The following is a 15,552-nucleotide window of genomic DNA, read 5'->3' as shown; positions in this document are numbered from 1 at the left end:
GACATCCAAGTATGGATATGGAAGAAATGTGACTTATGATGGATATTATAAACCACCAATATTGTGAACGAGAGTTAGGGCCCAACTGCATATTAAACTTTATGGATCAGTGGTGGAACGACCACTGGGCAGATTGGGCTTTAGCCCACCGAAATTGGATAATGGCAACTTGACCTGGATGACTTAAGAGCAAGACACAGGGCCTCATTGGAGGTTGCCAGTTACCCGGCGGTAAAATGAGTGGCTTACCGGCAACCTTGTCTTACAGTTTCTGCTGCTCAATATCTGGGTATTACCTGAATACTATGAGCAGCAAAGTAACGGTAAGTTCCCAATCCTTTGGAGTTGCATAGGACTCCATCGATGGGAACCACTGAAGAACCAGCACCGTCATTAATGGTGCCGATGCTTCAGGAAATTATCTGCCAGTAGGGGCATGCACTACCGGCAGATCATGCCTGCCAGTAGTTCACTGCCCCTACCAGCAGAGTATGCCGGTCTGGAAAAGGTGCCGGTTAACGTTGTTACTGGCACCTTTTTCCGGACTGACATACTTGTAATGAAGCCGACAGACAATACACAGTGTGGCAGCTGCACGGTAAACAAAGGCAAGTACTAATGTGTAGCATTTAAATGTGTAGCATTTAAATGTTAGCAACTGCAATCGTATGTATACATTTATAGGCAATTGAAATTGTGACGGGGTGTTAGCACTTGCTTATTGGGGAGTGATGAAAAGGTAGGGGGCAGGAGACAGGTCCTCATTCTCACTGCAGTTTTTAAGTGTGTGGGTTCCGATGTAAAGGAATTAACTGTGTGTAACATTGAAGCAGCACCAGAATAGTCTATTTACAATGTGTAAACAAGTTAGATGCCCCCCACACAAGTACGTTTGCCCTTCCCCCGCAGTCTCCAAAGTTAGCCCCTCTCCGAACATTGAATGGTTAGCTCCCCCACCGAATGTTTGGGTAGTTGCACCCCAGATATTGAAACCAAGATGATCATCGTAAAGGACCAATAAGGATTTAACATAGAGAATCATTAACACACGAAGGAGAGAATGTATCTTCGAGTGTGACTGGAAACCGACTGTAGCTGAAGGGCAAAACTGGTGTCTGTTGCTACAGAAGTGAATTTGAGTAAGACTGTGTTTTATCGATAGTCATTCAAAAGCAGACCGTGTTGGTCAGGCATTATGGTTGACTATGCTGAGTGATGATAGGTTCAATGATGCAACGAGGAAGGGCTTAGCATTGTCATTATGCATATAGCACACTTAAGTTTGTGTGAAGAAGCCAGGTGCTTGCCTGGCATTTGCCTAATCGTTAGAGGGCCAATAGTACAAAGTTGCACATCTTTGCTGGCCCCCAAAAATGGCCAAGTCTCTAATTGGAATCAGGAACTTTATGTGTACAATATGTAGAGCAAATATTCTTTAATCATTAGTGATATTTTCTCCCTGGCCCCAGCACTCGTCATTGTGGTGGATTTTGGGAGATCCGGCAAAACAGGTCTCCCTGGATCTGGTGCCCTACAAGGGTTTCAGTTTTTCAATGTTTCAATATTTTCAATTTGCTTTTGTTGCTGAAGCTGGATTTGAACATATGTCGTCAGGACAAAACGGTTGGTCAAAGCACATGTAAATATACTTGTTAGGTTTGTACTCTGCAGAAAATAGTAGGTTTAAAGGTATAAAGATATATTGAGAGACCACGCTTAACATGGGGAGTTCCTGCCCCCCAAAATAAGATGACCCACAGCACGTCGATTATTTGTGCTCCCCTATCCCTGTCTATGGCTCATATAGATCCACGTAGATCCCTCCCCCTGTGCCCGCAATGATCCAAGAACCAGGACGGGGTACAGAAGAATATATATTTATTGAAATTGTAGGTTCAATAAATACTTGCACTAAAAGGTTACACACACCACGTTCTCTGTGGCACAAAACAAAGCTTCAACACAAAACACACTTTTTTATTAAATTACCATTTCCACCCTCTTGTCACATGAACCCCTTTTATGCCAGCATTAAAAAATACCTTGGCACATTACTAGAGCATGAATATTACTTGATAAGGTTTACATTTAAAACAACTGCAACAGTTTCTGTGTTCAAAAGCAAATGTGCACATGCAGTGCTTTGTGTTTCCCTGCACACTTAAAAATGCTTGCAGTTTTGAAATCCCACAGACTTTTGAGACTACTTTTGATTTTCAGAACCCTTCTTCCTTCTTCAGCCCAAAGCCATGCAAAATCTTTCTGGTATCAGGGTCACTTACTCACTCTCGGGAGAGAATTAGTATTTTTCAATGGAGAATAACGCATGGTTTCACTTGGAAACCACTACTCTTCCCAGCAACAAAAACCCAGGCTTCAGTTATATTCAGCCCTCTATTTAAAGGAAAGGTCTGGGTAGTGGGGACAGTTAGGAATTTTGTTTTGGGACCCCTTTTCTTTACAGTAGTCTGCAGTTGACAGGAACAATAGATATACTCAATTACTGTAAATTACAATGGCCCTCATTAGGACCCTGGCGGTAAGGGGTTTACGCCAGCGTTAGCTGCGCCGACCCCTTACCGCCAACTACGAGTTCCCAAAGCGCCATGGTCACTTTTACGCCCGCTTTTTGCGGGCGTAAAAATCCATGGCGCTATGGGACCTTGGTGTTAATTACGCCACCGTAATGTACGGTGGCGTAATTAACGCCTTCCCCACTCCCATTGAGCCCTATGGGGCCGAAATGGGAATGGGGAAGGGTAAATGGGTCAATGGGGACTTACCGCCCCGCCAACCTCGGAATGGGGCGGTAAGTCCGCCATCCGCCATGGCGTAAACGGACTTTACGCCATGGCGGAAAAGTCCGTTGATGGCGGAAAAAATCCACCAGGGTCGTAATGAGGGCCAATAACTTAATTTTTAATGTTCCTCTAGGAAAGAGGGCAGTGGTTTTCAACTTCCCAGAGCTCCCCCTTGCGTCAATATATATGGGAGTTAATTAAGTTAATATTCAATAAAATATGCTAATGGTCTACACAGTTTGCTCCCCCCCCCTGCACCCACTAGTAAGGGAAAAATATTAAGGCAAGCAGATCACACACACGCACTGAGTTTCATCTGGATTAAGCTACTTACATTGGATCTCTCTGTTTTTGGCATTCAGGAAGAGACACCAGAGTCTCAGGACCCTCTGTTGGAGAAGCACAGAGATCTGGTCAGGAACTTCAGTCAAAGATAGCCACCATCATGCATCGCTCTGTTCCTGTTCTCCTTGCAAAAATCCCAGCTTCTTTTGTCTTTTTCAATTGCTTTCTTTCCAGGCATAATTAATCCTGCAGCAATTATTAGGCCTTGCCCACCAGATAACATCAGGCAGCTGTGTCAGGATTCACCCAGATGGTCTTAAGGCAAGTTACACCCCGAAATATTAAGATCTGGAGGTGTTAACTTATTAGCCTTGAATTTTCATTGGACCTTTACAGCCCTCTCCCCCTTCAAGGTCCAACCCTTCTCTGCCGATAGGCTCTTAAAGTTCTGAAGTGGAATTGGTGCAAAGGATGGATCCACCCATCAGGGTTACCAATTAAAGTTTTCAGATTGTTCACCCAAAAAGTCACAACATGACAAAAACTTGAAATTTACAAATAAACATCATAATATCAATATTTTTATGTTCACCTAATCATGACATATTTAGTTAATTATCTCCCATTTCAGTAGGATATTGCACATACAAACTGTGATTTGTAGCCATTTACACACAATTAATTAAGATTAGGAATGTGATATTTTATACCCAGACCAGCTCCCCAACTTGCAGCTAATTTAGATACAACTTTGATCAACACACCAGGCTTGAAATAAGCTATAAAATGGCACTTGTCCCATTTCTGAAAGTATCATGGTCCAGTAGTTAAGGGGTACAAGTAGTTAAGGGATAAAATGTCATTATAATATAAATCTATGCTCACCTAATTACATACATATAATTCTGACTTCATTTCACAGTATACGCTTCCTGGTTTCATTTCCTTGAAACCACGTGGTCCAAGACTGTGTGTTGCAATGTTGATTTAGCCTGGAGTTAAATACTGTGAATTCAAAAGGGCTGAGTTAATGGATGTTGAAGAAACGTTATCTCTCAAGCCAGATGGGTCTCTGACATCTTGTGACACTCTTAATGGAAGGCAATCCCCCAGTCAGGCCAGGGATAGTCTACATAATTTCATTGAATTTTGTGGGATTTTACAAAGTTTAGCCCATGAAGTGCGAGCTTTGATCCAGCACAACAATACATTCCTGTCATGCACGAGCCAAGCCCTTCTCATCGGGCATGGAAGGTTCAAAGCAATTGTCCTTCAGATGGAGAGCCTGCGCAAAGCCAGGCATGGGGAAAGATTGCTTTGCCTTTGTCTTCACATCCCATTAGAAATGTATTTTTGGCTAAACATAGAGTCTTTCTCCCCATGCACAAAACTGCACTTTAAGCCAGGTATTTAATTGTCCATGAGGCCTTTGAATAGTTTTCATATATTTGCATAGAACCACCAGTGTTTATCTCCCAAGATGATAGGCTCACATTGTTTTGGCAAAAGGGGCATTTTCACAATAGGTATTCATTACGCACTGTAAAAGCACACACCCATCCATTTAACGTGATGTTAGTTTCTGTTTTGGAAAGTGGGCCTTAGTCACATGAAATTAAAGATACTAACATGGCTTAGAATGTTGCATGCAAGGCCTAGTTTGTACTCTTAATTTTCAGAGAGCACAGCATTTCGATGTGAGGCAGTTTCAATTGAAAATGCTGCTTTTCATCTCTCAACCAACAATGTGCCTTTCTCTTCTACCGTCTGGTTCCAGTTTCCATTGCAGAAGTATATTGATTTGAAATCACAAGGGACATTGGCAGTGTGGTAGTTTTTCTCTGTGTGTTTCCCATGTCTGCGCTGTTTAGGACCAATGTTTGTTTTTTTTTTTTGGCAAAATGCATCCCACAAAATGCGTGCACCTTTTATACTTTGCTTGCAACATTATAGGAAACACCCCTCCTCTCTTGGATTATTTTCCAGGTATTACTAATAAATGAATCTCCAGAAATAGAAATGTTTATTTATACAGGGGTTTAGAAAAATCTCATGAGTTCACCAACATCCTGCCAACCTCCCACCCTCCATCCGATCCCTGTTGCTGGTTGGGTCCTAAAGTTAACAATTTCCATTCCCAGCACTGCCTCGCTCCATATTCCTGAACGCACTTCCCCTGCCCCTTCCATAGTCTCGGGAGGATAGGTCAGGGGCAATGTGCTCGCCCTAGAAGCAATACGACACGGAGCAACACAGATTCAATCCCGGGGTACGTTCTTAGAAACCTCTGGGTATTAAGCGTGTTATAAATAACCTATCATATCATAAAATCAAAATGTGCATCAGCAAAAATAAATATATTCAAAACAACCTATCAGTCTTTAAGATGTAATTGTGGTCAGCATTCTTTGCTTGTTGGGCTTACCCCTATGTGGAAAATACAGAATTGCATGTGATTAAAACTAATGCCCACAGCGAAATTCCACTGTTATAGAAAATAGCTACGCTCACTTTTTTAACCTTGAAATCCATGACAGAGAATGAAGGCTCATATATTTCTATTTATTTATTGTGTGTCATAGTTACATTTTCATAGTTACATTAAACATTTCACACATCTAACACCATCCTCATACAAAACATTAATTAGAAATTCACAACTCATGTTTAACTTAATCAGGCTAATGGGATTAAGGCTCTCACATAGCACGTCTTTTCCATGCGTGCACGCCAAAATGGCGTCACGGGTGGCTACGCCATTCTGACGTAACTTCCTGTAATGTGCATTGGCAGTCAGCAGTGCAAACAAGTGTTCTGATTGACGAACAATGCAGAGTGATGAGTGATGGCCCTGCGGCCTGTTCTGTATTTTAATTGCGAATCGGGAACAATAACACAGCCCCTGCCCTCATTTAACCAAATAGAATCTCGCCTACACGTCTGGGGCCTTTCATTTCCTTGGTTATTTATATGCAAATGCGCTCACATTGATCTTTCATGCCTAGGCAGACAGACGTATTCTGCTTCCACGTGGTTCTGAAAACTTTAGACTTTTTACTTGAGTTTTTAATAATGATTTATTTATTTATTTGCCTTTTCAAAGCTCTCACACAGCCCACGGGCATCAAGGCACTGTTACAGGAATTGTTTTTGTTTTTTTAGTCGCGTCATTGTTTTTTTGTCCTAGTTGCATATTCATAACGCGCTTTAATACCCAGAGGTTTCTAAGTGCGCACCCGGGGATCCAACCTAGTTTGCTTCGTGTCATCTTGCTTCCACGGCGAACACGTTGCCGCTGAGCTATCCTCCCAGGACGCTTGGGTGAGTGCGTCAGAATCTGGCCTGACAGAAAGTGCAGCTAATGTAACTCAATCTAAGCTCAGTAAGAGGCTTCTAGTTAACCCTTGATGACTGTGTCCCCCAAGATATCTCGGAGCATGACATTTAAGGGGCATTATACCATTGGCGACCCTGTGAGCTGGGGAGCCTTGAAAGGCAGGGAATTGAGACAAGCTGTCGCACCATGCTGCGATACACAATGTGGTGCAGAGACGCGCAAGGATGTGGCCCTTCCGTCTAGGGGTCAAATGATTCTGCCCAGATTGTGATTATGGGCATGGCGCAGCTGGGAAGGCAGGGGTGTTCAATTATTAGTGTATTTGTGACTTTATCAACTGAGTGACTAACAGCTCTTTCCTTTCCCCCTGCAGGTACTGGCTGACGAACAAAGTCCACATTAAAAGGCCAACCACCGGCCTACTGATGTACACGTTGGCAACGCGCTTCTGCAGCAGAATCCATTTGTACGGGTTTTGGCCATTTCCCAGGGACCAAAATCAGAACCCTGTTAAGTACCACTACTACGACAGCCTGAAGTACGGATACACCTCCCAGGCCAGCCCGCATGCAATGCCCTTGGAATTTAAAGCTCTGAAAGCGCTGCACCAGCAGGGGGCGCTGAAACTTACCGTGGAAGAATGCGAGGGAACGACATAAATGTCCAATGACAGATCAGGTTCCAGCTGGATCAAAGAAGAGGGCGACACGGGCACAGAAGAGCTCGTGCACTCCGTTTCCAGGAACTACAAGTGCCAAATGCATAATGACGTTACACAAACAAGTGGTGTGTCTCCAGTGAGCAGCGACAAGTCACAGGCAGTGCTTGCTCTGTGTTCCACAGAATGCTTTACTACAGTGGAGCTGCCCCAGTGCTGGCGGACCATGTCAGGGCCTCAACGAGTGACTGCTGAGAGGTGCCCACTTGCCATGGCTAAGGCCATACTGGGGACTGTGTCTCATCTTTTCTTGGGCAGAGATTTGGTTTGCAATGTTTATTCCACAAGACGTCTGTTCAAGATGAAGCTAGTGCTGCCGCTCATCGTGGATTGCTGTGCAATTTTCATGGAATAAAAGCACTAGAAAACTTTCCAAATAAAACGTGAGATCCCTTTGTTGCCTCCAACAGCGCAAAATGACACCAACAATATGTCAGACACAAAGGGTCCGATTCATGGAATATTTTGCCTGGTTCAAAGGGAATTTGCACTGCTGAAAAGATACTTTGCACTGTCGACACAAAACCTGATTCATGGAACCGTGCAAAGTGTATTTTTGCAGTGGAAAGTCATTTTGAACTGCAAAACTGACTATGCGCTGACTTTGCCCGGACTTTGCACGGCAAAAATACACTTTGCACGGTTCCATGAATCAGGGTTTGTGGCCGCAGTGCAAAGTCACTTTGAACCGGGGATATTTTCCATCAATCGGGCCCTAAGACGTTCATTTTGGGCCCAGCATAACGTGACTGAAAGGCGAGAAAATCCTTTAACAAGGCTGTTACACCTTCCATTGACGTCACGCCACATTTTAATGCGTTTGTTTGGTGGAAAGGAGTGGCAGAACGTGACTTACGCTTTCCGCCGCCTCCCTTCCTCACTACCATACAATCTTCCAGCACTTGTGCCGGCACGAATTTTCATGCTTGAGCAAATGCTGGCGATTCCTGAGTCCGTCAGGCTTTTACGCCAGCAAGAAGCAGGCGAACTCCATAGGAATCCATTTTAAATGCTGTCTACATGGCAGGCAGTGTTTACTCAATTTGCATGGCAGAGTGCAAAAGTGCAGGGCAAAAAGCGGAATTCACGCTTGTACAACGCCGTTTTCCGTGCACTCCGCCGAACAAATGACTAAAAGTTGCCGGTGGGAACCCATTTACTTTGCAGTGCAAACATAACAGGTCCCGCAGTCAACATACGAGAGATTCGAATATGAGCTCCTAGATGTTATACAATGAAAACCAGCATGAAGTGTGTAAGTGTAACATAACTAATTGTGAAATTGGGGTTTCATGTCACTGCTAGATAAGGAGCTGTGTGAAGTTGTGTTGAAACTGATCAACACTATGAACATTTGTTTCCAAAAGTGTAGAAGGTGTTTACCTCACTTTGTCAGGTTTGTACAGCACACTTGAGAGGAAGGCACATTACAGGTCATTTTTCAAGGGCACTCCAAAGCAGGTATGTCTTGTATGTGTACAGTTGTTTTTTTGTTATTCATTCCTGTTGCACAACTTCTTTTCCCTGGGGGCTATTGATTGCCAGGGTTTTCATAAGCAAAAGGGGGTGGCTCCAGCAACAGGGAGTTCAAATGTTGGGATGTGTGTAGTATAAATTGTGCACCTCTCTGAATGCACACAGTAAAAAAAAGACCAGATATCAGAACATTGGAAAGGGCAGAGATTAATATACAACTATGAAACAAGAAAAGGGCCAGTACGTACACGTTATCTTTGTTAATGTCAAGCTAAGGCTGCTTCGGGTAGAGCATTAACACAGGGAGAGCTCGAACTTTTATGCATTAACTTGAAATGAAATAATGTAGGAGTTTAAGACAGGTGAGGGTGGATTTCTTCTTCATTCATTCTTAAATGGTGGAGGCTGTTACAGACTTGCTATGGAGAAGTGGTCAGGTCAGAGTGAACAAGGGGTTGCAAGGCATATCTGACAACAAAGGCTGCCCGGAAGATGCCATGGGGGATGCTTAGCCGTGGCACAGGCCCAGGCATGATGCAAAGGGCGCAACGATGATACGCTACACCTCGATAGCTCTGGGCTGCTAGTGTGCTTTATCAATTAAAAAAATAAATAAATAAATAAATACAGCAATCTTCAGAAGCTACCACAATGAGTTCCCTGGGGACTCCAGAAACAAATCTCTTTAAAAAGATAGAAGGGCCTCTGTAAGGAAAAAGCAAAGTGGCCATGCTGCCATGAACTCCCTCTGGCAAAGTACACCAAACACCCCAGCATGCATTACCAGTCACTTTGCCTCACACCAAATAGCTGCCATACATACTTCATCCTGCTCAGACAAGTGGTGAGGAGGGAAGGCGAGTGTAACCTTACCATTTCTTGGAGTTGAGACAGCAGATGGATGTTTCATCTGCAAACAGAATGCTTCTGCGGTGATGGTGAATATGCCATGGACCAGTGCGTTCCCCACCCTAAAAGGTTCAAAGACAGGTCATATTTGACTTCTGCATCCAAAGACCACCAAATATTTCTTTTTTCTTGAATTAAATGTTGTTATGTTAAAATGTCTTATACTGTGCATGCACTGTTGCCACCAGTGTAGTTTCTTGGCGCTCTGGCGGATCTGTAAAGCAACGGGGTTGGGGGGGGGGGGTAAGTTAGTAGGACTGAGCTCGAGAAAAGAGCAAGAGAGCTGTGATGTGCTGTTGGCAGCTTCAGTTCGGTTGATTACGCTCACTGAGCAAAGGTGTGTTTTGTGGTTGTTAACCGCCATGTGCTGTTGGGCGAGGCTATGTGGGGTTTGCTTTGCTGTTGTGGTGTAGTGAAGTGTGTGTGGTTTGTTGTGCTGTAGAGCTATGGCTGTGTTAGTTCAGGGTTTGAGAGGTGTGTGCAGAAGGGTGAGTTTTTAGTACGGTTGGTTAGTGGCAGTGCCATGAGCTTTTATAACTACCTGTGGCCCATATCCCTTCCAAAACATGAAAAGGATTTTAGCATAACATTTGTGGGGCAATGTTTCCAGTTGCAGGGATGAGACTCAGTGAAAGCATTTGAAATGAAGGTTACAAAAAAACCACATTTGACTTAAGTGGAGGAATAAGAAATAGCACTTTTGGCTACAATTTATAGCAGTCTTAAGTATCGAATCTTAGTGTTATCCCAAAGCAAGAGTCTGGCTCCATATATATGTGGCAACTAATTGGTAAACAAATAAAGATTTCAGCCATATCACGAAAATCTTACAAGGGTAGAGCGATAGAAATAGACAGCGAAATCGATAAAGAGGATGTGTGGAGAAAGTCATGTGACACTGCTCCAATTGAGCTGTCACCCTCACTTGGAAGTGTGCAGGGCCAGTAACTGCCCACCAGCCGTACCCTCGGTGGGCCTGTGCGAAATCAAGGCCTCAGCGAGGCTTCAGAGCTGATGGCCCTATAAGCACCATGGCAAGGGGGTGATAGCTGCTCACACCATGGGGCTCTGTCCAGTGTGTGAATAATTGTATTGTTTTTTGGGGGGGAAGTGAGCTTTGCGCATATTAGGTAACCCCATTCTCCTGTAAAAAAAAAGGTGACTGACTAAGTCCCTTTTGTTTCAATGGCAGGCCGCAGACGGATGGTGAAGTGAGCGGCAGTCGGACCAGGAAGCTAGTAGGTAAGCGGTTAGCTGGGGTGGAGGCAGAGAGGGTGCAGGATGTCGAGTGGACCTGGGGAAACAGTGGGGGCCATAGGAGGGGTGAGGAAGGGGTCACTGCAAGGAACCACCACAAATATGGAGACACCCAGGGAGGTACACAGATGGCTGGTGGGACATGGATGCGACACTGGCAGTTCTAGCCCGCTATTATAGCCACCTGATTAGCTGAGTACACTTGCTCAGGGGCAAATCTTTTATGAACACTGAGGTAAGAAACATACAGAAGTCCAACTTAACTAACCTATCTTTTCAATTCAGCTTTTACAAATAAGCCTAAGGCCCTTAGTCACACAGCGTTTTCAATGGGGTTTTGCCATTTTAAAACGCTTCTGTGAATTAGTCCCCAAGCCTCCCAACTGAATGGCATAATGATTTTCCTATTAATAAAAATGTTTCCACTTAGAATAATAGGTTTACCTACTAGAACCTTATTAAATTCTCTAATAATATCCAAACCATGTTGGAAAATCACAGATCCTTAAATTAAATTGTATGTAATATTTGTATTCAGTATTTTCAACATGTATACAATTAACTAAGTACATGAATGTTTGAGTGCACACTGCAAGTAAAATCTGACCTATGTCAAACACCTAAATCCTAGATCAACTCTACTATTCAGTTTCTCTTTCTCATTTTCGGTATTTGCATTCAAATTGCCTGATGTACTTACTCTGTGTAGTCTCAATTTCAGGTCACATTCCGATGTATCAGAAAGCTGGCAGAATGTCCCTTGATTGGTTGGCTACCTAGAATTCTTTGCTAGTTTGCTCCCGGTTCCTGGTGTCAGACTATGCAAATCCAGGCTTCTATTTTGAAAATTAAATCAGCTGTGGACCACATGTCAGGTTATATTTGATGATTTGAGACAAGAAGCTGTATGTCATTTTTAAAAGTGTTGTCATCTTAGTCACTTTTTCAAGCCAATCTGCTCTTTTGATGATATCCTTCATGCACCACTTTCCTTGTATACATTTTTTCTTATGATGGCCGAGGCCATCCCTATCCCTCTGCTCCTGTGACTCATGATTCTCTTGATGCCTGAAAGGTCATGTAAAACACCCATCTAGACTCTCTTCCAAATTTGAATCACATGCCATGAGTTAATCTAAGTTGTTTCCTACTTTCAGTATCTCAGAATGCTCAGAATTAGGAGACTTTCTTGCACCCTCCTCTTGTGCATTTTTAAAACTTAGAATTCAAGCAGATTGTATAGAACTGTTAGAGATATTTATACAGCAACCATCGATGCAGAGAATTGGGGAAGTCTGATTGGGGAAGTCTGTCCTTCCCCAATCAGAAGCGCCACAACAATATTCCTTTTCGGTTCAATCTAGTCCCTTATGTGACTCATATAGTTCCATGTATTCCCTCACCCCTGTGCCACAGATAAGCCAAGAAGCAGACTGGTGTACAGAAAGAATATATATGTATTAAGCAATAGAAAAATTAATATTTGTACAACATCACAAATCACCTCACTATGTGGCCCATATGCTTTTCTTTCCCAACAATTCTTTTTCTTTTTATACCAATTGAAAACACCAGGAAAACTATTTACTCAAACATATCCTCATCCAGCTTGGTGTGAATGGACAAGTGTATTTACATAAATATCTAATCCACCATCAATCGTAGATATTCTCCAGGATCAATGCCTCTAATTTGCCTCGCCTTAGTCATTGATCCCAGCCTCTGTTCCCTCTCCTAGTTTCCTCAAGCAATCTCATCAGCAGCTCCTACCCAGTTTCAGGCAGTCTCCCTGATTTTCATTGTGTGTCCCCGTATGAATATTAAAGCACACCCCAAAAATAACCAAATGATGACATGCCAACTCAATGGTTATTAGTATTGATTAGACAACTGTTTTCCATCCACTTATTGAAGCCTAGCCCCTTCAATTCTGCACTTAAAAACTCTAACATGGAAAATATTTGTACTTTACAGTTAAGCGTAACAATGTACATATATCTGGGTTTCTCTCATGCCGGACGTATTGAACTATATCCTGTGTCGGTACGATGTTGCAGGTTCAAGTGGTTTTCCTTCCTGCTTTATTATTATTATAGTTCTCAACATGACATTTTCTATACAGATATCTAATTTATTAAGCTATCACTTCAATGAATCTTAGCTTTGTGACATTTGCTGGAGAGCTAAAAACACATTTTAGGTAGTAGCTTCTGTTCCCAAAGTCGAATTTTCATGAGAGTTAAATCAACAGATATGCCTTTTTAATCAGCTTTGCATTGGTATTTGTGCCATTGTTGTGTGATCTATAGCACCTGAGAAAAAGAACAAAGTATGATCTTCTATGTAACCCTATAGCATTGCATTAATTATAGACATACTATTCCTTAAAGTTCACAATAAGTTTAGTTTCTTCAAACTGAACATGTGAGAAGGCCATCAACTTCCTGTGTTGATTCTGTCTGCAATGAAGTCCTTCACCATTGTGTGATCTATGGTTCCTGTCAAAATGAACAAAGTATGATCTTATATGTAACCCTATAGCATTGCATTAATTATAGAAATATTATTTCTTCAATTTTACAATAAGTTTAGTTTCTTCAAACTGAACATGTGATAAGGCCATCAACTTCCTGTGTTGATTCTGTCTGCAATGAAGTCCATCAACATGTTTGTATAGTCAAAGGCTGGATTAATGGATGATCTGTTTGCGTATGTTGAAAAGCAGAGTAGATTGTCCCATCCTCCATGCTCATGGGAAATCCTTTGGGAACAGACCTGACATCCGTATATGTGAGCTCACCACTAACTTGGATTTTATTTTTAAAAATTACTCAGAGTTCAACCCATTAAGGGCCGGGCCTTTGTTGCCTCAGCTGTTCACACCAGCCCATTAACTCCTCTGCCATGCATGAATACATCCTTGTCTCTGGACCTGAAACTTTAAAGAGTGTGACTTTTAGATAGAGAGCAGAGGCCTGGCATCCATTGGGGCAAGGTAGCTTTGAATCTCAATGTAAATGTCAGCTCGAATGAACATCAATCTGTATGTTAAAAGTCACCATTTCTTTATTTAGATATGAGGCCTGCATCGATATTCAACCTCATCTCCTATGCAGTTTTCTCCTCTACCATGCCATCAATGTTCATCTTTGCATCCTGGTATACAGGTTTTTCAACAGTTTGGAAATTAAGATTTGTTTTCCCATATATTTATTGTTCCAGTCGCACAAAGCATATGTTTTCCCCATGGCATATTTCTTTTGGGAAAAGTGCACTTTGGAGCCCCAGTCACATGCATTCAAAAGTAGGCCTTTCGTTTTGGGCTTTGTCAATCACATGCAGGGCCCCTTTAATTTCACTTCTCCCTAAACAGCATTTTGGTGTGGCAGTTCAGAATGAAAGGCACCCTTTTCAGTTTGGCAGTCATCTGAGTGTGTTTTCAATACTATGCATTTTTAGGACTAAGGTAGCCAAATGAAGATTCTTTTTTTTCTGGAGCTGGATTTGAACCCCACAGAACGTCTGTAGTGGCCATTGCCATAGACTTATGACCTGGAAGTAGATTCAGCTTCAGTCTTACTTCCTTCTGCCTTTTCTCAGGATTCACTGTTTTGTTATATGGTTCTAGCACTGGTCTGTATATTTAGTTTCTCTAAAAGAATGCAAATTGGCAATGCCTTTTATTTTATGTGGATACCGTTGTATGAACTTCACCAAGACCTTGCATGAGCCAGTGGCAAAGATTCTTGTCTCTGTTTTATTTCCTAGGTATGTGCTATTTTCTGACTCTTTCACACCAGTGCTCAGTTGGTCTATTATACCTAGTTATCACTGCTTTAGTTGTGTATTTCCATCTCTGTCTGACCAGTCTGTAAATGTCTTTATAATAATGAACTGTTCTTATTTAATTGTTTGTAATAAAATACATACTTTCTGCTAGCCCTTGTCATACTAAGAGTTTTGGCTTTTCTGTTGTTTTGCTTGAATGTGTAGCTCTATTATAAGTAGCTTGTCGGTTCTTTTTCATGCTTCTCTTGATTGTTGGGACTTCTTCAGTTTCTGGACTCTCACATCCATTATAAATGAGTGCAAGTCAAATGTGGCTCCTGTTTATGCCTCCACAATGTGTGTCATACACCAGTCAGTTAATCTCATTTGGGAATGTGTAAACACAATGTGAAAGTTGTTACAAACATTGGTGAGCTAGTTAGTATGCTTACGTGTTGGCAGTCTGAATTCCCCTGCTTCATCAAAGCATTTCATTTGGTGATTCTAACTCTGAGTTTTGTCAATTTTGCTCTGTAGTTTATAGTCCTTAGACACGAGAAGCATTCTTAAAACATACTTGGATCATTGGGCTCCATCCATTTTAATTGTGAATCCTAGCCCAGAGTCACCTGCAGCTTGCCACATTGCATCAGGTCAGATCATTTTTCCAGTAGCCTGTTGTATGTTCAAGATTATTTCGTTTTTTTGTTGTTATTTTGTATTACCGTCTTCAGAACAACCTTTGAAAGTGGAACAGTTTTGCACTTGTCCCAGTTTGTTTTACATCTTGGGAAAGCAGAAAACATGTTGCATTTATTTTGATAAGGTAAGTCATTGGTGTGTCTCTGGCTGCTTACAAAAAAGCCTTGATCTCCAAAGGTGGGAATTTTCATTCCAATGATGTTACTGTTCGCCCTTATTCATATGGCCAGAGATTCCAGCACCACTGTGAAGAATAATAGGGTAGTAGGATTCCCTGCCTAAAGGCCACTGTCGATGTA

General features: G+C 42.3%; 1 protein-coding gene across 1 annotated transcript in view; it reads left to right on the top strand.

The window, feature by feature from the left end:
• ST8SIA2 (ST8 alpha-N-acetyl-neuraminide alpha-2,8-sialyltransferase 2) overlaps positions 1-14,722 on the top strand; it is a 430,955-nt gene extending 416,233 nt beyond the window's left edge. Inside the window, exon 6 of the mRNA XM_069625076.1 lies at positions 6,797-14,722. Within this exon, the coding sequence (XP_069481177.1) occupies positions 6,797-7,082 (286 nt within the window). The 3' untranslated portion in view covers positions 7,083-14,722. The remainder of the gene's footprint in view (positions 1-6,796) is intronic.
• Positions 14,723-15,552: the final 830 nt, after the last annotated feature.

The sequence above is a fragment of the Ambystoma mexicanum genome, chromosome 11, assembly GCF_040938575.1.
Source record: "Ambystoma mexicanum isolate Mex_15411 chromosome 11, UKY_AmexF1_1, whole genome shotgun sequence".
In the NCBI taxonomy this organism is placed as follows: Eukaryota; Metazoa; Chordata; class Amphibia; order Caudata; family Ambystomatidae; genus Ambystoma; species Ambystoma mexicanum.
Note: the sequence above shows the minus strand (reverse complement) of the source record. Positions and strands in the feature narration are given on the sequence as shown.